Source organism: Haemaphysalis longicornis, unplaced genomic scaffold (genome assembly GCF_048455015.1).
Source record: "Haemaphysalis longicornis isolate Haplotype H1 unplaced genomic scaffold, Haemaphysalis longicornis Haplotype H1 scaffold_11, whole genome shotgun sequence".
Taxonomy (NCBI): Eukaryota; Metazoa; Arthropoda; class Arachnida; order Ixodida; family Ixodidae; genus Haemaphysalis; species Haemaphysalis longicornis.
The window spans coordinates 127456133-127483214 of NW_027526214.1; the positions used below are offsets into that span (position 1 = coordinate 127456133).

General features: G+C 50.7%; 1 protein-coding gene across 1 annotated transcript; it reads right to left on the reverse strand.

Moving 5' to 3' along the window:
• Window positions 1-436: 436 nt before the first annotated feature.
• On the reverse strand, window positions 437-27082 carry LOC144160805 (uncharacterized). The gene is made up of 2 exons (XM_077691961.1): window positions 26091-27082; window positions 437-584 (listed from the first exon to the last, which is right to left on the reverse strand). Exons 1-2 carry the CDS (start codon window positions 27080-27082, stop codon window positions 437-439), a joined length of 1140 nt encoding a protein of 379 aa, XP_077548087.1.

Sequence of the window (27082 nt, forward strand, 5' to 3'; positions counted from 1 at the left end):
TGGCAGCCGGTAATGCGGTCGTCTCGGCGTAGCGTGTGAGATGGTCAATGGCGACAATGACCCAACGGTTACCGGCAGCGGTACAAGGCAGTGGGCCGTACAAGTCAATGCCCACACGATCGAAGGGGCGCTCTGGGCAAGGCAAGGGCTGTAATGGGCCGGCCTGATGATGAGGCGGCGACTTGCGGCGCTGACAGTCAGGGCATGAGCGGACGAACTTGCAGACGAAGCTGTACATCCCGCGCCAGTAGTACCGTAGATGGAGGCGCTGGTACGTTTTCAGCACGCCGGCATGAGCGCATTGGGCGTCGTTATGGAAGAAAGCGCAAAAAGTGGAACGCAAGTGGCGAGGTATAACTAGTAGCCACTTGCGGCCTCTGGGGACGTAACTGCGGTGGTAAAGCAGGCCATCGCGAATGGAAAAGTGAGAGGCCTGTCAGCGAAGTGCCCTGGACACGGGAGCAGTAGCTTGGTTGGAAAGATATGCCAGGATGGAAGCTATCCAGGGGTCCTTGTGCTGCTCGTTGACCATGTCCTCGAACGAGGGGGCGTGCAGGTTGCCATCCGACTCGTCGAGCGAAGCACTATCAACGGATAGAGGAGAACGTGATAGGGCGTCGGCGTCGTGATGTTTGCGGCCGGAGCGGTAGACGATGTTAACGTCAAATTCTTGGAGGCGAAGAGCCCAGCGACCGAGCCGGCCAGAAGGGTCTTTCAACGACGCCAACCAACAAAGGGCATGATGGTCCGTAACCACATCGAAACGGCGGCCGTAAAGGTACGGGCGGAATTTGTTGATGGCCCATATGATGGCCAAGCACTCTTTTTCGGTCACCGAATAATTAGATTCTGGTTTCGTAAGGGTGCGGCTTGCATATGCAACAACGTATTCATCGATTCCCGGTTTACGCTGCGCGAGAACAGCTCCCAGGCCGATACCGCTAGCGTCGGTGTGGAGTTCGGTCGGTGCTGAGGGGTCGAAGTGTCGAAGTATAGGTGGCGTTGTAAGCAGTTTGCGCAGTCGGGCAAATGCATTGTCGCAGGCTGGCGACCAAGCAGTGATGTCAGTGCCACTCCCGAGAATACGCGTCAAGGGGGAAATAATAGAGGCAAAGTCACGAACGAAACGGCGGAAATAAGAGCAGAGCCCAATAAAACTGCGCAGCTCCTTCATAGTTCTTGGCTTGGGAAACTCTGCGACGGCTTGAAGTTTAGCAGGATCCGGTAGAATGCCTTCTCTGGAAACCACATGGCCAAGGATGGCAAGTTTGCGAGCAGCGAAGTGGCATTTCTTTAGAGTAAGTTGAAGCCCAGCTGAAGTGAGGCATTTCAAAACTTGTTCCAGACGTTGGAGGTGCGTGTCAAAGTCGGGAGAGAACACGACAACATCGTCTGAGTAACATAAACATATTTTCCATTTCAACCCACGCAAAATGCTGTCCATCATCCGCTCAAATGTAGCTGGAGCGTTGCAGAGGCCGAACGGCATGACGTTAAACTCGTATAATCCGTCAGGTGTAATAAAAGCCGTTTGAGGGCGATCGGCGTCCGCCATAGCAACCTGCCAGTAGCCAGATCGCAGGTCTAAGGATGTGAAAAACTCTGCGCCTTGCAAGCCGTCCAGAGCGTCGTCTATACGCGGTAAGGGATAGACGTCTTTGCGGGTAATTTTGTTGAGGCGTCGGTAATCGACGCAAAATCGAATGGAGCCGTCTTTCTTTTTGACCAGGACAACCGGGGATGCCCAGGGGCTGCTGGATGGTTGAATAACATTTCGTTGCAGCATATCGGTCACTTGCGCTTCAATGACATTGCGCTCAGTAGCTGAGACGCGGTATGGTCGCTGACGTAAAGGAGCATGGGTCCCGGTGTCAATGTGGTGACGAACATTCGAAGAACGGCCCAAAGAAGTTTTCTCATGGTCGAAAGAGCCAAGGAACGGGTCCGAAAGCGCGATGAGGCGATCGCGCTGCGATGAGGAGAGGCCAAGGTCGATGGAAGGTAGGAAAACGCTTGATGTCGATGCACAGGTTGGAGTAAGAGCGCTGACAGCAGGCGGAGGGGTATCATCAGACACGTCCACGATGAAAGTGTTGTCTATAACTTCGACGTATCCAAGGCACTCTCCGGCAGTCAACGTCAGTGGCGATACGGAAGTATTGCAGACGGGAAAGGTGGAACAACCATTCTTGAGGCAAAGAACAGCAGTAGGAAGTGTCAGATTCTTGCGTCGTGAGAATAGTTCGGAAGGCGTGAAGAGGATCGTTGAGTCGGGGACAGAAGTACAAGACACGGGAACCAGAACGGCAGACAAAGGCGGTATATCTGCATTTGTAGCGGCGACAAGCTTAGAAGGATGAACAAGTGGCATATCGGCCAATGGCGCTGTACACAGGGGAAACAGTTCAACTTCCGCGCGGGCACAATCGATGACGGCTTCGTTACGCGACAAAAAGTCCCAGCCCAATATGATATCATGTGAACATGACGGCAACACTAAAAATTCGACAAAGTAAAGAACGTCTTGAATTACCACTCTGGCCGTGCACGCAGCCAAAGGAGCCACGTGTTGAGCGCTGGCAGTGCGCAGACGAAGGCCAGGTGCCGGAGTTATTACTTTTCGAATTTTGCGGCAGAGCTTCGCATGCATGACGGACACGGCAGCTCCTGTATCGACAAGGGCATACGTAACGACTCCCTCAACATTGACTTCGATCGCATTCGTAGGAGAAACAGGAGGACTTCAGTAGTTCGATGATGCCGCAGTTCTTGCCTCCGGAACTGCGCTCATCAGTTTTCCTCGGGCGGTGCGCTGGGACGACAGTGCATCGGCGACAAGGAACGGCGACGGGGCGAAGGCGACCGGTGGCGGCTGTTTTCGTCAGAAGCAAAAGAACTACGCGGCTGCCCGGGAGACGTGGGCGCGTAGGGTTGGTGCGTCACATAGGGATTGCTGTCATAGGCGGGACCTCGGTAGGCATAATCGGGTGGCTGAACACGACGACGGCAGAAACGAGCAACGTGACCCGGGATGCGGCAAACAAAACATATAGGGCGATTGTCCGCAGTGCGCCAGGGGTTAGTGTTGGCGGACGTTGTGACTCGAAGGGGAGGACGTGCTGGGGCCGGGGTAGAGCGCACCAAAGGGAGGCCGGTGTAACGAGGTCTTGCGATGACTCCATCATAAGCAATAGGCGTTGACAAAGGGTATGGCCCAGAGAAACCTGGGTGGCGTGGTGCACATGCAACGTCGGCATAAGAAAGGGGCGCCGTCACAGTTGTCTGCTGACAGGTCGAAGGAAGAGCCTCAGCGACTTGTTCCCGAGTAATCTGATGAAGCGGTGAAGCCGCGCCAGGCATTTGAGTACACGAAGTCGGTAGTGTACACGAGAGAAGAGAAAGTTAAGGACCTCTTCGCGCACGAGGTCCTTAATCCTCTCTTGTACTGAAGGGTCGTCGAAGGACAGCGCTGAAAGGGATGCGTCAGTTGCAGATGGGCGGTGGCGAGCGTAGACGCGCTGCTTTCGCAGCTCGTCGTAGCTTTGACATAAGCTGACGACTTCACAGATGTTTTGTGGGTTTTTGCTCAGCAACATCTGGAAAGCGTCTTCTTCAATGCCCTTCATGATATGTCTGATCTTCTCGCTTTCGCGCATTGCGTCATTGACGCGCCTGCACAAATCGACAATATCCTCGATACCTATAAATACCTATAAAACTTCTATAATATACAACAATATACAATAAAACTTCTATAATATACCTATAAAACTTCTTAATATTTATGCTGACACATTTCTAATGATATAGCAGTCCAACTTTTGATCTCGGTCGCTAGGTTCTCCCGCTAGGTTCTCCCTCATCTACAAATGCAGTCAATTATGTACACTGAAGTTTATTTGACCATCACATTTTTCCATTGCGATACAGCGTTGCAAGTCTCTCGAGCCACTGTCTCTCCTTTCATACCAGGTAGGATTGCACTGGTAACATCAGGCTTCGCAACAGTCATTCCCATGACCATGTCCATCTTCATTTCTGCTGTACATTTTGATGGAATTAGCCGCCCGGTTGCTTCCAAATGTGTGGCACAGTGAACAACCATAAGATTTTAATATGTCAGCGTTGTTCAGGAGGCATTGCGACTTTAATACTTGTCTGGTGTCAAATAAGAACATATCACATCAGTAACTGTGGTTGTTAGCCGACGGAGGGACTGTGGGCGTGCGTAGTAGGAGATCGAACGAAATCAGATAATCGCACATTGGCAAACAGGCAGTGGCCCATAAATAGCTATCTTTGGCAATGAAGAGGAAGCTATAAGGGGAGGGGGGGAGCTAACAGCTCTCTGTTCCGATAAACTGGTTTCGGTTTCAATTATGGCGTGACAGATTGCATTTGCTACAGTTTATTTCTTTGCATGAGCTCCGTGGTCGAGTGCACGACCATCAACGAGCATTCAGGCATATTGGCGTCTCCTTGCACGCGCTTCATTTGTTTATACACACAAACCAGTGCTTTGACGAATGAACTAAAACCGACCGTGGACTATGCCGTCCAATTCTGTATCGTTCCGAACTGAAGTGAATTTTGTCACCGCGGCAGTAGGGCATGCACTGAGTTGGGAACTCTACTGAAGCTGAAAGCTGAGCAGCACCACTGACATATGTAGCGTGCTTACATAGCGCCGGCGCAGTATTGGCGGTGAGCACGGCCACGGGCGGCGCTGCGAAGCGCGTCTCTGTAAGGTCCCTAAAAATGGTAAGGTAGCGCCAACTGCTCCGTCCTTCTCCGGTGCCCTCCTCTTTTTTCTCTCCCCTCACCCGCGGCGCCGCGGTCCCTTTAACTCCGCGGCGGGGCCGCCATACTTGTTGGCTTCCTCAGAGCAGACGCCCTCGCAACGCTTCGGGCCGCTCGCTGCAGTTTTTCGTGCAGTTTGCTCTTGTTTTCGCGCCGCAATCGCTCTTTGGTAGCATTATTAGCATTTCTAGAGCCCCGTTTTACGAACACGCATTAAGTGAGGCTGTTTTGTTGTATATTTTTGTCTAGAAGGGGATATTTGCGGGGTGGATGCCGCGGGTGCATACGGACAGCGCGGTGTTTGTTTACGTGTGCGGCATGCTCACGATAGTTCGTGAACGCGAAAGGATCGAACGTGGACGTTTCAAACTGCTCTGTTACATAGTATTTCTAGAGCCCCGTATTACCAACACGCCCTAAGTGAGGCTGTTTTGTTGTATATTTTTTGTAGAAGGGGATATTTGCGGGATAGATGCCGCTGGCGCATACACACAGCGTGGTGTTTCTTTACGTGTGCGGCATGCTCAGGATAGTTCGTGAATGCGAAAGGATCGAACCTGGACGTTTCAAATCGCTCTGTTACAGTAATTCCGTTCTTGCGTGATTAAGTTGTGGTCCTGCAAGCGCTGCACAGAGGGCTTGCGCATGGTTCGCGGTGACCTTGGTTCGCAGCAGTTCGAGCGCTGCGCTGGCTTTTTTACATTCGCATTTTTTGCGTTAGGTGTAGATCATTCGGCAGCGCTCAGTATGCGTCCCGCATTAGCTACTGACATTCATGCCACCTTTATTCCGTGCACTTTCCGGTGCTTTGACGCCGTTGCAAAATATGTCACCTTCACGTCGTTATAGGCTGCTGTCAGGGTCAAAGTTCTCGCGTCTCCTCGTTGGCATCGCCCATGACGGCTGTACTTTTGGCAGTGTGTCCGTGGCATAGCAATGTTCGTGCGATTGGCGTTCACAATTACTTCGAGTAAGGCCCTGTCGGGCATATCTGGAAAAGGCTGGCACAAAGAACGCGCAGTTAAAGAATGCGCTCAGCTTAGAAGTGCCCAGTTCTACAATAACTACCGTATTCCAAGGCAAGAAGCGCGGTAACAAGCGCAATTGTGAATCCTTTTTATGCTGTACAGCTAGCATTGATTCATGGGTGGGCTTTGATAAATTACAGCTTGCTACAGCCGAGCTGGCCGTGAGCACTCGGCATCGCGAAGCTACACTCTAAGAAAAAAGGTTAGAGAAAAGGAGGAAATCGAGGGTTTTCTGCCCCGGACCCGCGAGATTCTCCCTTTAGCTAATTACACGTAGCGCCCTCTGTACGGCCTCTACGAAACACCGAAACGGGGGAGGAAATATTCTCCCCTGTCGTCTGCAATCTCCTGTCGGCGCCGACGCCGAAAACGAAACCGTTCATCGTTGCACTGTGGCTTTCGCCGATCGGGCGCATACGACGATTATGAGCAACACCGCCCCCGTGGTATGCTGCTTGCTTGTTTTCTCGCTGTCTTTCTATTTATTATTACCTCGTGCCCGCCACGCTAACGCACGGCTCGCCAGCCGTGTGTTTGAAGCACATTCTGTGGGCACCGCTGCATGCTTGCCGTGTGCGACTCGCCTGCGCCCTGTCAAACGTTACCACTGCATTTGTGGACGTTTTATACTGACGCCCAAGGGTAAAAGAGGTCAGCGATGATAGCAAACTGCCCCTTTTTTCGTCAACGAGCACGGACCGCAGCATATTGAAGCATCAGTTACCAACAAGAGGCCCCCATTCAGCAACAACTTGGTTGAATGGTTGCCAGACCAGCGGTGCGCTCTACGGTAAAATAGCGAAGGCGAGGCAATAAGTATCATCACCCAAACATACCTTCCGCGCTGTGTCGTGAAACGTTTTTTCTTCTTTGAGCTATTTTACTGCTTCTTACAAAACCTCCAATTAATAAAAGTTTGCAATTGCACGAGTTACATTTGATGAAATAACAAAATCCACCTAGGGCTTACGCACTGCCGTGGGGTATCGAAACAAGCAACGATCTCACTGTTCCTACCTGCATTCTCGGCGATCAGGGTTATAAATACTTTGTCGCCGTTTCAATGTTTAGTTGTGGCTTGTGATCATGCGGACATGTGTAAAGTGTACTATATGTTGTGGTGTACTACGTATATGTGTATTATGCTTGTGATGTTGTGTGTTGCGTGTATTGTGCGTTGGCAGTGCCTTTAAGGAAGTGTATGTCGCTATGTTGTGCTATGTTTCGTCCCAATATGTGCCCTCCCACATGCGGCCTCTGTGATGTTGGCTATAATAATATACGTTATCCATAAAGGAAACCAAGGAAACGCTTTGATGTAAGTGCCCGCTAATGGTGATGCTTAGTAGCTGCCCCTCCCCACCCCTACTTTTTTTTTGCGTCATCTATCGGTCATTTTAAAACGTTTACGATTGCTTTACTTCGAGCACGCCAGGGGGCGAGCATTGCCATCTCCTCGCTCGGACGGTTGCGATGGTTACGACAGCGACGGATACGTTTTTCGTGTTTCCTGCATAGCCTTTGCGCTGAGATTGCAGACGATCCGCGTTTTGATGCATCGGTTGTAGCAAGGTAAGACGACTAACAACAACTGGTTGTTCTCAAACGGCCGCACTGGATGCTTGTGATCTTGAGTGCGGTGAACGGCGGGGTTACGAGCCTTTCGGAAATAAAGGCGGCATTTTGGAAGCAATCGGTATGACTTCTACTTTGTTTACGGCGGCGCGTTCGCTGTGAGAGCGTAGGCGGGGCGCGCAGCGAGACGAATGCAAGAAGTCGCGCATATACGATTGGCGACATCGCTTGCTAACCACAGTTCTCGTGCTCGGTAGGTAATTTCTTGGTTATTTTAGACCATTTTAAGCGCACACAACCACGGTAACCTACGTATTTGTACTTCCTCGATCCTCAAACCGATCAGCTCGCTAGGCCTATCGCGCATGACAAGCCTTGCTTGGGTGACGCTGCCAGGGGAGGAACACTCCTCCATTAGCTCACGAAACGGGGAAATCTTCCTCCACTCCTAGGGGTAGAAACGCGCTCCTCCCTCTTAAAGGGAGAATCTTTCTACCTCTCAGGGAGAAATATATGATACATTCCTGTTCCACCCTTAAGGGAGAAACTACCACACCCTTTTTTCTTAGAGTGTACATACAGTGACGCCGACGCAACATTTGTTTGAAACGAGCAGCTGACTCTTCGGTTGTTATCGGTAGTTATACGCTGGCGGCTTCGATAAGGCCTGCTCCGAGGCCGCTGAGCCTAAAATGGCGAATTTAAATGGACAGTGGCGGCGAAGAGAAGAAAAAACAAACAACGCGGGGACGAGGTACTACGTCACTGGCCGTTGGCCAATGGCGCGTGGCGTTCGCCGGCGAAAAAGAAAATGGCAAAAAACGAAGGAGGAAAGGAGCGCGGGCGAGTGCGAAAGGCGGCGAGATCTAAAGATGGCGCTACCTTAGTAATTTCAGGGACCTTACGTCTCCGTGACGTGGGCTTAGGTATTATCGCATCCATCGTCTGCGTCACTCGGGCTCGCTCACCTTGCTGTTTCTTTGCGCTCGGTTGACGTCTCATGTTTGTCCACACCATATTTTGCGTGTGCGTAACTTTTTAACATACTACTATACATAAAATAGCGTACACTAGCTCAAGGAGTTAGTTAAGGTATCGCTTTGGATACCGCTACGGAAGAGACACTGCCGACATCGCTCCAACCCTTGCGAAGCCGGTCATATGCGGAGCCCGAGGAGTTGCAGATAGCCGTCAGCCTCTGTAACACAGAGGCTGAAGGCTGTTAAGCAGTCTTTCGAACAAAACGAACAACCAGCTGCTAGTGTACTGGCAACAGCGAAAATACAAGACCAAAACAAATTCCAGGACTCGGGGGCTGTCGTCTGCGGCAGTAGCCATTACGATTTTCGGTAATCATACATGCAAGGTAAAATAGTCTTGCAAAATGCAAGGCAAAATAGTGTTTTTGCAGCCCTGGCGAATTCTCGAAAGTATTGTATCACATTACTTTACGTTACCATGCTATGAAAGTATGCTGACATGCACTATGGACTGCAAAAACCGGAGGTTAAGTTCCAAATAGCTCACTGTGTATAGGCACCTTCTGGTTTTATACCAGGCTTCTAACCAGTATGGAGGTTTATTGAGCAAAGCGAGTTACGTCTACGTAGAGATACAATAACACTTTTTTTGTTCAGACCTGGAGGGATATCTTGGTACATTTCTGATTTATCACGCTGTCACATCTTGTTGAGATTTGGTCTTTGACGTGGCGTTCGTTTCGCTGTAGTTCAAGACCTGCCTGCAAACATTCGTAGCAGTGAATTAAGGGCAACTGTACGGCATACCTCAGGTTCTGGTAAGTGGATGCAAAACAGTCGAAAGAATAGTTCCGAATAGTCAGTTCACCCTGTATATTTCATTCGGCTGGTTACTCTATTGGGCCCATACCCTCTGCTGCTACAATATCCGTCTTCCTAGCCATAGGCTGCAAAATATCTGCGACAGTACTATTCAGTGCCCAATGCACGCGTTGCAACATTCGTGTTCAGTCAATGCATTTTCAAAGTGAGGGGAGCTTTTATTTTTGGAATGAAGGCTCCAGGTACAGACGCAGAAAACTGTTTGTTTTGTAAATATCTTGTAGTGTGCAACTGAGCTTAGCGAAGGGGAAGCCAGTGTTATGTACAGTTGCGCGTAGTGATGGTGTAATCACGTGTTTGTTCCAGGGGGTTTGGGGAGAGGGATGCGGGGAAGGAGTAAAGGCACGTGCCGTAGCGAAATGGTACACCCAGGGCGGCTGCATCCAAGGTCACTGGACATTCGCATCTAGACTGTTGGGTGCGCCAAGCTTTCCAATATGCGTTCACTGCGCGCTCACAGCTTAAAAACTAGGCTACCGCCTAGTTTTAGTGCCCTTCCCCTGTGTGAAGAAGGATGACCTGAAAAGCTGGACGCAGTTCAACGAGTGCACGAAACAAAACACGTTTATCGTAATTTGCGGTGGAGCATATTTCCTAGGCAACCAGCTGAATAAACCTCTGACGCGATTTTTAAAGGTACGTTGCGCCGTCCTCTCGTGAAAGCCTACGTTTTTTTCCCGTGCAAGTGTTTGTGTTCACAGCAAGCGCAACGTACCTTCAAAATGATGTTACACCAACTACCGCGACATCAAGCTTTACTGAACCTCTGACGCATCCACACTTTGTTCTAGCAGATAAACATGGAACTGCGTGTGTCCCGCCCGCGTCGTAAGCATCTTACTTTTTGTGTAAGGCCGGGTTCAGACCGTTGTCGCAACTGTCGTAATACTTTAAAGAATGAAGCCTTTTCACGTTCCAGTCAACCGAACTGCAGAAAGTGGCATTTTTTACGTCCATAGATCGCGATACGGGTTTTGCGTCGGTGATATAAACATAGCCTAACACACAAACCCAATCGTGTCTACCACGAAGGACTCCCGACGTCCGTGTTTAAATCTCACACCAGCAGAATGGACATGCCATGCATGAGTACGGGCGTGCAACCTACAGCTGCTCGTGCACGCCTCACCTCCTGCCTCCCACTCATCTCCAGTACAAACCTGCGCACGCATAAACTGGCAACCGGTCATGCGCGCCTGCTGAGAAGTGACAGACGCTGGCGAAAATATCCCCTGAAAGCCCTCTGAAGAAGTCATACTGGCTCACGCCGGCGTTCCAAGCGGGCAATTTGCTCTTCATCCGGGAGGGATTCGCCGCTCTTCCACAAGCTAAACTTGAGGCGGTAACGGCGGTGCCAGCAGCTTTCCGTTGTTTTTGCACCCATTCGCGCTTGTGCACGGGCAAACGCTTCGATTCTTGCTCTTCTTCCTCCAAACGAAGGGGATGCATCAGTCCCATAACGATTTAAAACCTGGAAGGCTATTAAACCTATTCTCGCATACAAAAATGTGGCTGTCCGTTTTCCTTACCCCTCGTATCCATCTTACTGTGTGTGTAAGATGTCTGTGTAACACATCAACCCACAACCGAACCATTCGATTGAGCACAGCCGACTAACCATATTGAGCCTTGTAATTTGGACATCTAAATACCAGCACAACCGGAGGTGGCACATCGGTAGCGGTATGGAGCCTGGCTGTGCATGCACGCCCCCCTGTTTCTACCCGCGAACCGTGCAGGCATAAACCGGCAACCGGTGATGGCGGCAACCGGTAACAACCGGCGGCAACCGGCAGCAACCGGCAACCGGTGAAAGACACCGGGGAAAATGTCGCTCGGAAGTCCTTCCAAGCTCAAAAAGAAATATGGGCTCAAACCGACGTTCAAACTGGGGAAGTTTCTCTTCTACCGGGAGGCATTCGCAGCGATCTGGCGAAGTGAATTTGAGTGCAAACGGCGACAGCGGGTTTCCGTCGGTTTAGGGCGCAGCCCTTTGGAAGCCGTTAACTAGGCTATGTCCACGTAATCGAGTGAACGAACGCAGCAGCGACGAAAAAAAGAAAACGGATAGCAGCGTCTAGCGAAGGGTGTAGTAGAGTAAGACACGTGCTGCTACGGCGTCATCTCTCTCACTACCCTTCCCTCACCCATGGTTCATGTGTGGTGACCAAGGAGTGCCCGCCTCCTGACACTTTCCCCAGAAGTTGCTCCATTCTTGGCTAATCCAAACCACGTTACGTTTGCGTGGGACGTTCAAAAACGATATGCCACAACATGCTCGCTGCTCCCTTGTGCGGGGCTACCACGTGACATTTGCGCGGGATGTTCAAACGCGATTTGGAACATGCTGGCCGGAAGTGGCGCACTGCGAGGTAGCAGCAAAGTAGCGCACGCCGCTGTACGTTCGCTGATCACGCGAACACTTCCTGAGACGCAGCAGAACTGCGCCGTGACCGAGAAGACTGCAGCTCGCGCTGCGCAGAAATTTCATATCATGGAGAGTAGTAATCGTCAGTGCATTTCTTTACGCCAATCCGTGCTTCTGTTTATTTTTCGCAATCATCTGACAACTGCATATCGATGCTAGCTTCCGACACCGGATACAAATATGTGGCTGTTAAATATGTTAGTTTCCGACTGCGCCACTTGCCAAAGGGGCATCGTTGGAGGCGAGGGGGAGTATAATTGTGAAAGATGTGTCAGAGGTGGTGAGGAGGAGCCCCGGAGCCGCACCGAGTAAATCGATGACACACAATGAAAACTGGGGGGGGGGGGGGGTTAGACAACTACTGCTTTGCAGTAAAAACTTCATTTAACGTTGTAGGACCCCGTTAGTTTTTTCCTCTTATAGTGGAACTTTGCTGGCCCACTCTTTCTGCGCATGTAGGAACCAGGGAAAGACGATACTTGCCCCGAGATTTTTTTAAGTGCGAAGCACTTTAGGACTTTGCAATGCTGGTGCCGTTGTCTGTAGTTGTGCGTGCAAACAGCATTGTAAGCCATCTATCGAGAGCGGCGCACACTTGTTGTTGGTGTAGAACTTTTATTGTGAGAAGAAAGGGGAAGGGGGCAGGGGTGAAAAGTTGAGAGGGAGCTCATGGGTGGGGCCCCACGTCCAGGGCTCCAGATGCAACGGCTCCCACCTTGGCTCTCTGGATCAGAAGTAGCTGATCTTCGAGAGATGAGCTGGTAAGGGCTGCCTCCCATGTCTCGATAGGATTAATCTGTATACTATTGTTTTCCTGGGGCCAGATGCGCGGGCACGCCCAGGTTGCGTGAAATAGCGTGGCTATATCTCCGCATTTTGTGCATGTTTCTTGGAAGGAATTGGGGAACATTTTTGCCAGTCGTGATTTATGTGGATACGTGTTTGTTTGTATTTGCCTCAGGATTTGAGCTTCTATAGCATTTAATTCCTTGTATCTAATAGGCGAGAGCCTTTCCGAGCGCCATCTGGGGAGAGCGCCGCAAACTGCTCTAGCAAAGAGCGCGAATTTCAAAGGGCAGTAAACGCAGAAAGAATAAACTGTCAACGATAATTCGCCGAAAAACAGCAGTTGCAATAACACTTGCAACTAGAGTGAACGAGAGGGCGCTGCGGTGCAATGCGTATATAAGCGCGTTCCGGAATGTACCGACGGCCATCCGGGGAACGTGCAAAGACCTCGTCTTTACCAACTGCAATCTAGCCCCGCTGGAAGAACCACTGTCTCTGCACTTCTCCGAGCACAAGGCAGTGATCGTTGATTGATTGTAGGGTTTAACGCGCCGACGCAACGCAGGCGATGAGGCGCGCCGTAGTGGAGGGCTCCGGATTAATTTTGACCACCTGGGGATCTTTATCGTGCGCCGAAATCTCGTACACACGGGCGTTTTTGCTTTTCGCCTCCATCAGAAAAGTGGCCGCCGCGGCCGGGAATCGAACCCGCGACCTTAGCCACTGAGCCACCGCGGGTAGGCAGTGATCGTGAAGGTGAAACGCAACACAGAAATCGTCACAACGTACCACCAATACCGTCAATAAAACACTATATATTGTCCCGAATGACACTCTGTACTTCTAACGATCAAGGCTATTATCCAGCTTCTTCTGGAGAAGGGAATCGGTGTCGCCAGAGGCCTACTGCGGCTTCAAAATCAATGCGCAGAAGTTCTGGTGACCAATTTTCGAAACGAGTCGCAGCACCTCACCAAGGGCATGACCGTAGCCCACGTGGAAGGCATCGCGGAAATCTCAGCTGTTGACGTGGTGTCCGACGCCGATACATCGTCTCTGCCGGAAACGGCAGCAAGTCTGGAACTCGACGTGAACTCAAAACTTTCGGTTCAACAAAAGAGTGAGTTGCTTTCACTGCTCGACGAATTTCGTCATTGCTTTGCTACGCCGTCCGGAGTTGGCCGAACCACCGTTGCTAAGCACCGGATTTTGACTGATGACGCCACGCATCCAACTCGCCAACCGCCGTACCGAGTTTCGCCCAAAGAACGAGAGGCAATACAAACCCAGGTGAGAGACATGCTGAAGGACGATGTCATTCAACCGTCTAACAGTCCCTGCGCTGCACCAGTGGTGCTTGTAAAGAAGAAGGATGGGACACTGCGGTTTTGCGTGGATTATCGGCGGTTAAAAAAAATAACAAAGAAGGACCTGTACCCGCTTCCACGCATCGATGACACTCTCGATCGGCTCCGCCATGCCCGCTTCTTCTCGTCAATAGACCTGAAGAGTGGGTACTGGCAGATTGAGGTTGACGAGTGGGACCGAGAAAAGACGGCCTTTATTACCCCAGATGGGCTCTATGAGTTCAAAGTGATGCCTTTCGGGCTATGTACAGCACCACCGACCTTCCAGCGTGTAATGGACACCGTTCTCGCCGGCCTTAAATGGCAGACTTGCCTCGTTTATCTCGATGACGTCGTCATCTTTGCAAGTACGTTCGACGAACACTTACGACGACTTAGAGAAGTACTGAAGGCTCAATCCAAAAAAATTCCGGTTTGCGTACGATGAGCTGAAGTTCCTAGGCCGCATTTTTAGTAGTGCACGTGTAAGTGCTGACCCAGCGAAAACAGCCGCGGTTCGCGCCTTCCCAACACCGTCTGACAAGTCGGCAGTGAGAAGGTTCCTGGGTCTGTGCGCTTACTATCGCCGCTTCGTCAAGAACTTCTCCCAGATAGCTGCCCCACTGACTTACCTTACAAAAGAACGGGTCCCGTTCGAGTGGAATGAAGAACAACATCGCGCATTCGAGGACTTAAAGGGGCCCTGAAAGGCATTTTGAGCACACTAAATGAACTAGCGCAACCGTTAGATTGGGTCGTCAACGTCCTCTGTGCCAAGTATTACTCTTGTACGCGCAGCGGAAAGCTCACACTTTTGTTGCAAAGTTTGTCGTTTTTTTCTCACCCTTTCCTTCGTGTTTTTGGACGCCGCCATCTTCACATGTCTACATCATCGATTCCCAGATGTTCGTCATGAGCTAGACATCGTGCTATTGGGCAGCTTTTTCACGTACTTCCGGCAAAGAGATGAGTCGTCTGCTCAGCGTCGGCTCGCCGGCTGATCTGCCAGCGGAGTGTCGGAGTGCTTGGGCATTTTACGACAAACGAAACAAGTGTAAAACAAACGCTTAACCGTTTGTATTGAATGCAACACGGCCATAACACGACATGGATATTCTCTTACCTGAGTACGTTCCATAAAGAAAGCGTTCAAGCCCCGTGGCACTTCTTTCGTGCAATCGCAGAGAACGCCCTGAGCCGAATGCCCGGGTTTCACGCATACATTTTATTCAGCTTCAAAACAATCCAGAGATGCGTTTCTAACGAATGCAACGTCACAACATGCGTTGAAAGTCTGAACCACGATTGACAGAGGATGGGTTGCCTCCTGCCCGTCGTAAATTCGGTACTCACCTCGCGCGCGGTTTGCGGGGACGAACAGCAAGTCACTTAGCTCTGGCGCACAAGCCGATGGCTTTTAGCCACGCACACTGCACATACCCCATGCGAGGTTGAGTCGAACGTCGCACGAGAAAGATAATGCAGACCATGGGAAGCACTATCCACCCGCAGAAGCACAACGTCGCATTTCATCGCGAAACAAAGGCGTCCACAACACGCACACCATCGCCTCCTGTAATGCCAAACGCATCTCGCACTTCCCAATGGGAGTGAGTGGTACGCCTGCAGTTCCCACATGTCGCGAAGTGGGGCCCCAAGCTGAACCGGGATCACGCAACCGTAACTGACTTCTGGAGCGGTTTGTGCCTTGTTGCCAAGGCAACCGATGTTTGAGATTGTCAAAGAAATGGCGCTCGCTCCAGCGCTAGAAAGCTCAGAGCCGCGACGGAGCATGTTTTGCCAACGTTGGCGCTCTCCACCACGCGTCGCCCCAAGCTGAACTGGTCACATGGTTGAAGCGTTTTGTGCACGGGTTCTGTATCGATTTAATATGACTTCTTCACATGCCTCCGGCAGGAATTACCACCGCCGCAAAATAAGACCCGGCACCAGCGGGGCCACATCTGATACGGCGCTTTTTGGATAAACAGTGCGCGGTGCATCAAGGGAACGAGCCCACGACCCTCCTTGTGCGGCTGCGAGTTCGCCGCCGATAAAAAGTCATGTGCCGCCAGCAACGTACACCGCGAAACGGCAAGGCTGCAGGCCGCCGCATACATGCGGCCAGATTTTTCGTTCGCTTTTCCAGCCGTGAGCGGAGTGCATGATTCATGGTGTCAACAAAGCTTGCCCGTAGCAGACGACAATAGCGGAAGTACGTCACCTCTGCGGAGCGCAGCATCATGGGAGGCAAGGCAACGCGCCGTCAACAGCGGAGAGTAAGTCGAAAGGAGGAGGAAACGCGGAGGGACGCGAATGCGCGGTTTTTGATTTGCGATTTCTCAGCTAATACTCATCGCTTTAACATAATTCTTGCGGGAGGAGATTGCAAATACATTGCTTTATTTGGGTACATGTACATCCATGCATCGGCGGAAGGTATTTCAGGACCCCTTTAAAATCCGCTCTGGAAACGACGCCCGTCTTAGGCCATTTTGACCAGGAGGCTGAAACTGAAGTCCATACCGATGCAAGTAGCGCGGGACTTTGTGCTGTGCTCATCAAAATGCAGGATGGAGATAAGCGAGTCATCGCTTACGCGAGCCGTACGCTAACCAAAGCGGAGAAAAACTATTCAACCACGAAAAGGAGCGCCTTGCAGTCATTTGGGCAATTACAAAGTTTCGTCCCTATCTGTATGGTAGTCCATTCCGTGTAGTCACAGATCATCATTCACTGTGCTGGCTTGCCAACCTGAGGGACCCATCCGGACGACTCGGTCATTGGGGACTACGCCTTCAAGAATTTATTTTTCCATCATTTACAAGTCGGGCCGCAAACACAGTGATGCGGACTGCCTGTCTCGGGCCTCCGTGAAAAGCGCTCAACCGGAAGTCGATGATGACGACGCCTTCCTCGGAGTACTGCATGGATCTGATATGGCCGCACTGCAACGACAGGACACTGAGCTTCAAAAACTTACGGCATACCTTCAAGGCCAACAAGTTGACCTTCCCAAAGTTTTCTCCCGTAACGTGTCCTCGTTCAGTCTTCGACAGGGCGTCCTCTACAAAAAGAGCTTTGACTCAAACGGCAGGTCGTGGCTTCTCGTTGTGCGAGACAGCCTTCGCGACGAAATCATCGAAGCTTCTCATGACCACCCCACCGCCGGACATCTCGGATATAGCCGCACACTAGTCGGGATACGAGAAAAGTACTACTGGCGTCGTCTTCCGAAATCAGTCCGTCACTACACGCAAACATGCCGAGAATGCCAGAGGCGGAAGAAGCCGCCAACAAAGCCGGCCGGATTTCTACATCCTATCCAGCCCCCACTGACAGCTTTCGAACAAAGTGACCTGGATCTTCTGGGCCCATTCCCCGTGTCCAACTCAGGCAATCGGTGGATTGTGGTAGCGACGGATTACTTAACCCGCTTCGCAGAGTCTAAGGCGCTGCCACTCGGAACAAGCGCTGAAATAGCGAAATTTTTCATTGAGTCAATTGTTTTGCGACATGGGGCTCCCAAAGTGTTAATCACTGATCGCGGCTCGGCGTTCACGTCGAAACTGACGCAGGACATACTCCGCTTGAGTAACACCAGCCACCGTCGAACAACGCCGTACCACCCCAAACAAATGGACTTACAGAGCGCCTCTTGGTGTGATTCATGGAGTATGACATTAAATGTGCCGGTGTGTAAATTGGTGAGGTTTACGAACAAAAAACAGCCTCGGATTTCAAATTACGTAATGGCCGGGGCTACCTTGCCGGTTGCATCAGAATATAAATATCTAGGGATCATTTTTTCTGCCAACCTGTCTTGGAACGCTTATATTAATTACTTAACATCAAAGGCTAGTCGCGTGCTAAATTTTGAGGCGCAATTTTAGACAGGCACCAACTAAGTTGAAAGAAACACTATACATATCCTATGTGCGTCTCATATTGGAATATGCTTGCAGTGCCTAGGACCCCTCAACAAAATCAAATATAGAAGCCCTAGAGCGTGTACAGGCACGAGCAGCACGCTTTGTGGCAAGCAATTATAACTTCACCGTAAGATCAGCTGACATTCGTTCAGGATTACAATGGCCTCTGTTAGCTGACCGGCGAAAATACCTACGACTGTCCCTATTTTACAGCATATTCATGAACAGAACAGGCATCGACAAGAATCAGTATATAAGACCACCTACCTATGTGTCACCCCGTACTGACCATTCTTTAAAACTGCGTGAATACGCGTCCAGGATCAACGCATTCAAATGCGCCTTTTTTCCAAGGACCATGCATGAGTGGAACGGCTTGCCAGAGGAAATTGTCTCTGCGCCTCCCTCATCTTTTGTTAGAAATTCGCACAATTTTTTGTTGAACTAATCCCTACTGTACATTTCTGATGCGTTTCGTACTAATTGCTTTTTATTTTATTTTATTGCCCTGTGTAACCGATAGCACTCTTCTTTTTTTGCGTTTTTGCTTTGTATTTGCAATGTGATGCCTTATTTATGACAGTGTAAGTCAACACTTTGTTGTTTCCACCATACAGCCTTTTACCCGCAACCATTTTTTGCTATATTAACTGTACTGTATTCCTTTGCTTGTTTCCCCCCCTACAATAATGCCCGTGAGGGCGATGTAGGTACCTGTATAAATAAATAAATTCTAAGGGGATGTATTGCTCAACGCAAGGTAGCTGACGAAAGGCCTTTAATGACCGTTATCCAAGATGGAGCGGGTTCACAGACGCGCGCCTGTCGTCTTCGTCGTCGGTGGTTTTTCGTTTTGTTGTCACTGTCGATGCTGCTTTCGCGGCTGCGGAGTCTGGCGCACTATCGCGTTTCGTTCACTAGCGCGTGTACCATTCATCTCCTTTACAATTTCCCCGGGACGAATAGGAGCCATCCTGGCGACTTAGGGGCACAAGACCATGGCGGGTTCGAAGTATGGCTTCAGGCGTGCTACGTGAACGGTCTCTCGGCCACGGCAGCGATGGTCAGAGGAAGGATTCAGAGGCTCGACCACATAATTGACAGGCGACGTGCGTTCGAGTACACGATACGGTCCGTGATACTTTGAAATGAGCTTGCTCGACAGCCCAGGAGTCGTGGCCGGAATCCAGAGCCAAACGAGATGATCCGGAGAAAATTCTGGGGTAGGCGTCGACGCATCATGGCGGAACTTTTGGCATCCTTGCTCGTCTGACGTGAACGAGCGAGCCAGTTGGCGACACTCCTCCGCACGTCGGGTGACGTCAGAGATTGACAAGGCTTCAGACACGTCGGGGCTGTAGGGGAGGATCGTGTCAAGCAGGCACGACGGCTCGCGTCCATACACAAGGGAGAAGGGAGGGAAACCCGTGGTGGCTTGCTTGGCAGTGTTGTAGGCGTAGGTTACGAATGGAAGAATCATATCCCACTTGGAATGGTCGGATGACGCATACATTGCCAGCATGTCCCCCAGGGTGCGGTTAAAACGTTCGGTTAAGCCGTTCGTCTGCGGGTGATATGCAGTAGTCGTGCGGTGGACGATGCGGCAGGCCTTTAGCACTGCTGCTTTCATGTCCTCCGAGCCCTTTTACTGTTGTCCGGAGATATTGAGGAAAACCCCGGTCCTGTAACTCGCTCTTTTTCTACTCAAACGAGTAACGATGTTATGTCCGTGCTCAGTGCTATCCAATCCAGTCAGGAGTCCCTACTTGAAGAAATTAAATCAATTCGTACCACCCTATTGCAAAGTGATCAAAAATTTGAAGAAATAACTAAAAGACTTTCCAAAATCGAAGAAGACTGCTCAGCCAATGCCACCATCAAAGAAAAAGTTGAAGACTTACAGTCTCTGGCCGAACAGAACTGCGACAATATAGCTACTCTAGTTGCCCGGATGGATGGCTCTGAGGACCGGCAACGACGCTGTAACCTTGTGTTCTATGGCTTTGAAGATGCTGCTGACGAAACTTGGGCACAATCCGAGAAGCGCATCATTGATTTGTGTAGTGCAAAACTCGAGATTTCACTCCAAGAGAGAGATGTTGAACGCGCCCATCGAATTGGTCGTTTTCACCAAGACAAACATAGACCCATCATTGTCCAGTTCAATCATTTTAAAGACCGTGAACGAGTACTAACCAACGCCAAAAAACTAAAGGGCACTATCTACAGCATAAGTGAGGATTTTTCCCCGAGTGCCCGCAAAGCCCGTAAACATCTTCTTGAATTTGGTAAAGCGTCGCAGAAAACGTACAAGCTCCGTTACGACAAACTAACCATTGGTGATACCGTCTACATTTTTGATCATGCTTCAGAAAAAGTAATTCCACGCCCTCCATAGCTATCTCTTTCCGCCGGCGCACAACCTAACACAAACACCGAACTGCTGTCAATCGTATACACTAACACACGTAGCCTCTTACCGAAACGCGATTCACTTTGCAACCTTATCGACATGACCGAATGCAATATCGTTCTGTTAACTGAAACTTGGCTTAACCCTTCCATTTCCGATTCTGAACTAGCTTCCTGTTTTCCCGGCTTCACCATTTTTCGGCGTGATCGTCATGATAAACGGGGTGGTGGAATTCTCATTGCCGCTCACACCAGTTTAAATTGCACTGAGGTAGCCGTTCACTCTCCCCTTGAAATAATGTTCGTCAACTGCAAATATTCATACCCCCCCGTCATCATTGGAGTATGTTATCGCCCTCCCGACGCTGATGCTTCATTTGTTACTAGCTTCCACGATGTACTTTATCTCTTGCATACCTCTTATCCTAACATTCCGGTTATTTTAGTAGGCGACTTCAACTTTCCTGGAATAACCTGGTCCGACACCCCTCTAACACTTTCGAAACACAATGTTGATAGTGACTTTGCTAACACGTGCTTAACATTTGGTTTGTCCCAGCTAGTCTCCTTTCCAACACGAGTTACAGAGCATTCCGCAAACATCCTTGACCTTGTTCTGACGTCACATCCCGCAAACCTTGCATCTTTAATTTCCCTCCCAGAGATAAGCGATCACGTTGTACTGCATGCCACTTTTTCAAACCAACTACCACGGCGGAAACTTACCAAGAAGACAATCACACTGTACGATAAGGGAAACTACACTGCTATTAACAATGAACTATCCATATTCAGTGATTGGTATCTAACTAGCTTTTTTCAACGCCCCCTTGAAACTAACTGGTCCTTGTTCAAGAGTAAAATGCATGAGCTGAATAATAAGTACATTCCCACTACCACAATCACTGAACGGCCATCCTCACCTTGGTTCAATACATCCCTCAAGCGACTTAACAACAAAAAAAAGCGTTTGTACCGTTCCGCTAAACAGTCGAACAGCGCCAGCGCTTGGAATAGATACAACAACGCGGCTAAATTATTCAAATCACTTGCAATGAACTCCAAGCGTTCTTTTTTTTCTTCCACTTTGCCTAACATGTTACGCAGTAATCCAAAGCATTTTTGGAAAGCCATTAATCCTAACCCGCAGCGCTCCTTAGCATTGCTTCACGAAAACGGTACCCCTATTCCTGAACATGCCGCCCCCCATGTACTAAATTCCGTCTTCTGCTCTGTCTTTACTTCTGACTCAAATGATACGCTTCCAGACTGCCCTCCTTTGGATAACCCAGTTATGCCGGACATTGCTTTTGATCCTAACGGTATCATAAAATAAAAAAATGCGTTGAAGCTTACTTCATCCGCTGGTACCGATGGTATCAATTCTAAAATTCTAAAAAACACTAAGTTGTTAACCAGCGTTATCCTTTCGCACATATTTCAGCAATCACTTTCATGCGGTGTGGTGCCGGAAGACTGGAAGCTCGGCAAGATCATTCCTGTCCCAAAGAAAGGTCCAGCAACTTCTCCGAATAATTATCGTCCCATTTCCATCACTAGTGTATGGTCTAAATTAATGGAACATGTCATATATTCACATGTCATAAAATTTCTCAATTCCGTTAAATTCTTTCACCCCAGCCAGCATGGATTTCAAAAAGGTTTATCATGTGACACTCAACTTGCTCTCTTCATTAACGACCTTAGTTCCAGCATCGACGTTAACATACCCGTAGATGCCATTTTCCTTGATTTTGAGAAGGCTTTTGACAAAGTATCCCATCAAAGGTTAGTTCTCAAGCTCTCGCGCCTTAACCTTAATAACCTGGTATTTAATTGGATATGCGGGTTCTTAACTAACCGCCAACAGTTCGTTTATGCTAATAACCATTGCTCCTCTCTTTCCACTGTGTCTTCAGGCGTACCTCAAGGTACTGTTCTTGGCCCTCTGCTTTTCCTAATCTACATTAATGACCTGCCTAATAACATATCTTCTAACATCCGCCTTTTCGCCGACGACTGTGTAATTTACCGTCCTCTCCGCAGTACTAACGACTCCGCCACCTTACAATCAGATCTTTCTCTGGTGCAGTCATGGGGCGAAAAGTGGCTAATGTCTCTTAATATTCAGAAAACATGTGTCCTGTCCATTCACCGTCGCCCGGCTTACTCACCCGCTAAATACTCTATATCTAATTCTGAAATTACGCCAGTTAGTTCATGTAAATACCTTGGCATTACCATAACTTCACATCTCACCTGGTCACCCCATGTCATGAATATTATCAATGACGCTAACCGTGTACTTGGCTATCTTCGAAGAAACTTGCGACTCGCTCCGCCTTCCGTTAAACTTCTTACTTATCTAACACTTGTCCGCCCAAAACTGGAATACGCATGTGCCGTTTGGGATCCCCATCAAATCACTCTTACTAACACACTTGAATCGATCCAGAACCGTGCAGCCAGATTTATTTACTCAGATTACTCCTATCTAACCAACGTAACCGAACTCAAATCTCGAGCTAATCTTGCTGACCTAGTGTCGCGGCGCGAACTTCACCGACTATGCCTTTTTCATCGCTTTTATCATTCCATACACCTAAACCAGGCTTTAATTCCTGCTCATCGCCTTTCATGTCGACTAAGCCATTCGAAAGCTGTTTATCCTGCTCGTGCGCATACTGCCGCACACCATTCTTCATTTTTTCTTCAAACATCTAGGGACTGGAATGATCTGCCTTCTGACGCCGTGCACCACTCCTGCATCACTCATTTCAAAGAAGCCATCGCACAAATCATCCTTCAGTGACTTGTTTACCCCCTCATGTAACGCCCTTAACGGGGCCTTTGAGGTATAATAAATAAATAAATAAATAAAATAGAAAGACACGACCCCTGTCACTGAGAAGTTCCCGAGGAGCGCCGTGACGAAGGATGATGCGGTTGAGCAGAAATGCTCCAACGGCGTCGGCAGTACCGGCACGCAGAGCAGCGGTTTCGGCGTACCGTGTCAGGTGGTCGACGGCTACGATGACACACCTATTGCCAGCCGCAGTGCAGGGGAGGGGTCCGTAGAGATCGATTCCTACCCGGTCAAAAGGTCGAATCGGGCACGCCAAAGGCTGCATCGGGCCAGACGCACGAGGGGGTGGTGGCTTGCGCCATTGACAGTCCGTGCAAGAGCGAACATAACGACGAACGAAGCCATACATACCACGCCAGTCATATCGCAGTCTAAGGCGTTCGTAGGTCTTTAGTACGCCGGCGTGAGCACACTGAGGCTCACTGTGAAACTGGTCGCACACTTCAGAGCGCAGATGGCGGGGAATGACGAGCAGCCATTTGCGCCCATTAGGGTGGTAGTTCCGCCTGTACAGCAAGCCATCACGAATAGCGAAGTGGGACGCTTGGCGCCGAATTGCTCGAGGTACCGACGAGTTCGACGGTTTCGAAAGGTAGTTGTAAAGCGACATGACCCACGAATCTTTTCGCTGTTCAGATGGCATGGAACTCACGTCAACGAGCGATACAAAGCACTCAGAGGGGGAATTAGTCGTCTCGTCAGGCAACATCGGACACCGGGAGAGGGCGTCAGCGTCGTGGTGCTTGCGGCCAGACCGATACACCACGCGGACGTTAAAGTCCTGAAGGCTTGCCCAACGTGCCAGTCGGCCAGAAGGGTCTCTCAGGGACGACAAGTAATTCGTCTCTGCAGGCGTGAGTGTGCGGCTCGCGTAAGCGAGCACGTATTCGTGGAACCCGGCCTTCCTTTGAGCCAGAACAGCACCCAGACCAACTCCACTCGCATCGGTGTGGATTTCAGTCGGGGCCGACGGGTCGAAATGGCGAAGAATTGGCGGGGACGTGAGGAGGCGACGTAGTGTTGTAAAGGCCTTGTCGCAAGCCGAAGACCATGCCAAAAGACCCGTCTTGTTGCCAAGAAGTTGTGTCAATGGCGCGATGAAGGAGGCGAAGTTACGCACAAAGCGGCGGAAATACGAGCATAGCCCGATGAAGCTACGAAGCTCTTTGATCGTGGTCGGCTTCGGGAATTCAGCCACGGCACGAAGCTTGTCCGGATCAGGAAGAACGCCATCTCTGGAAACGACGTGGCCAAGGATCGTCAGCTGGCGAGCAGCAAATCGGCACTTCTTTAGGTTTAGTTGAAGGCCTGCGTACTTCATACAAGCTAAAACTTTCTCGAGCCGCCGTAGATGCGTGGAAAAGTCGGGTGAGAACACTACAACGTCATCCATGTAACACAGGCATATTTTCCATTTGAGGCCGCGAAGAATATTGTCCATCATCCGTTCGAATGTGGCTGGCGCGTTGCACAGGCCGAACGGCATGACGTTAAATTTATATAAACCATCTGGAGTAACAAAGGCTGTTTTCCGACGATACGCATCTGCCATCGGTACTTGCCAGTATCCGGAGCGTAGATCAAGGGACGAGAAATATTCTGCTCCTTGAAGGCAATCTAGGGCGTCGTCGATGCGTGGTAGCGGATAAACATCCTTGCGAGTTATTTTGTTTAGGCGACGGTAGTCGACACAAAAACGGATGGAGCCGTCCTTTTTCCGTACGAGTAGTACCGGTGACGCCCAGGGGCTGTTCGATTGTCGAATGATACCACGCTGGAGCATGTCACCCACTTGTTCGTCAATTATGCTCCTTTCGGAAGGAGCAACGCGGTAAGGTCGCTGGCGGAAAGGTGCGTGGGAGCCGGTGTCGATAGGGTGGCTGACCGTCGTGGTGCGACCAAGCGACGTCTGCGCACAGTCAAAGGACGAATGAAATTTACACAGTAGTTTCATCAGTTGGTCTCGTTGGGGCGGCGTAAGGTCGGCGTTGAAAACGGCGGACTCCACTGACTCGGCGAGTGCCTTGGACGCGCCGCGGAGCAAAGCGCGAGGACTAGCTCGAGGATTAGAAACGAACAGGCCGGTTTGGCCATCGCGGATACTCAGCAAGGCGAAAGGAAGCAACAGACATCGGCGTTGGCAGAACAATTGCGACGGCGTGAAAATTGCATTGACGTCGGAAGGAAGATGGCAGATCAAGGGCACAGGGACGGTGGAGCATGAAGGGATAGTAGTGTCGTCGGCGACAGAAACTTTCACGGAAAGTGGTGTTGGAGAAATTTCTGATGGTATATCAAGGGGCGAAAACAACTCAACTTCGGCTCGGGCGCAGTCAATGATAGCGTTGTGCCGGGAGAGGAAATCCCATCCCAGGATGACGTCATGTGAGCATGAAGAGAGGGCAATGAACTGAACAATGTACAGAACGTCCTGGATGATCACCCGGGCAGTACACGTACCGACTGGTTCGATCGAACGTGCTGAAGCAGTACGTAAGGGTGATCCAAAATGCGGCGTCATAACCTTTTTCAGGCGGCGGCAAAGCTCTAGGCGGATAACTGAAACGGCGGCTCCAGTGTCGACAAGCGCATGAGTGGCGACTCCGTCTATTATAATGTCGACGACGTTATTGGGTAAGAAGGTAGGTCTTGAACGTTTCGACGATGACGCAGATCGTGCCTCCGGAACTGCAGCGCCTAGTTTTCCGCTTCAGGAGGCAAGGGGCGCCGACGCATCGGCGAAAGTGAACGGCGTCGCGGGGATGGGTGACGGTTGGTGGTGTCACGCGAGCTGGCGGGCGGAGACGTCTCGACAAAAGTGGTCGGAGCACGAGGCATCGACTGTGGCGAGACATACGGCACGTTCCAAGAAGGCTGCCGTGAAGGCATCCCCCCGCGGCGGCAGTAACGCGCCACGTGTCCGGGAGTTAAGCAAACAAAGCAGATTGGTCGATTGTCCGGCGTGCGCCAAGCGGTGGTCGAAGATGACGGGTCAAGCCGTACGCGTGGCGGCCTCTGCAACACAGGCGGCATCGGCAGGTAGCTGGGATACGTTGGTCTTCCTGTGAGCTCAGTGGGCTGTTGCGGCATGACCGGGAAGATTGGCTGACTTGTGACGGTTTCGGCAAAGGGTCTGGAGATGGCGTCGGCGTAGGTTAGAGGTCCGGCAACAGGTAGTGTTTGCACCGGGGTCACGTACGTGGGCGTAACAGCAGGTGGTGTGGGTTGCGCGATGCCGGCACCGATAAGCGAAGCGGTCACAGGTGCGTGTTGGCGGGAGCATGGAATGGTATCGGCCACCTGCTGCTGGATAGCACTTCTAAACGAAGGGGCAAGGGTGGCGTCAGACGTCGGTGTGAAGGGAACTAGGGAAAGCTGACGGGCAACTTCTTCCCGGATGAACTGCTGAATGCGCGGAGGCAGAGTGTTGTCGCTACCAGCAGTTAAGCTCGACACATCGGGGCCAACAGATCGCCGTGTTAGAGCTCGCTGTCTCCTGAGCTCGTCATAGCTCTGGCACAGGTTGATGACGTCGGTGACCGTTTGGGGATTCTTCGCCAGCAGCATTTGAAAGGCGTCATCTAAAATGCCTTTGAGGATGTGCTTAATTGTGTCCTCGTCGCTCATCGTGGCGTTCACCCTCCTGCACAAATCCACAACTTCCTCGATGTAACTGAGGAAGCTCTCACCGGGCTGCTGCGCTCGTTCTCGCAAGCGCTGCTCTGCATGACGCTTCCGCACTGAAGGGCGACCGAAGTGTTCCGAAAACCTCGATTTGAATTCCGACCACGTGGGGTATTGCTTTCCGTGGTTGCCATACCAAAGCTCGGCCGTACCGGTGAGGTAAAATTCCACGTTGTTCCGCTTCACGTTGTCACCCCAGTTGTGGGCGCTTACTCTGTCGTACGTGGCGAGCCAGTCTTCCACGTCCTGCTCGTCTTGGCCATTGAAGAATGGGGGATCCCGCTGACGAATGGAACCGGAACAGATGATGGTCGTCGGAGGAGGTGCAGCCGGGGGCTCAGTCTCGCGAGGAGGAGCCAT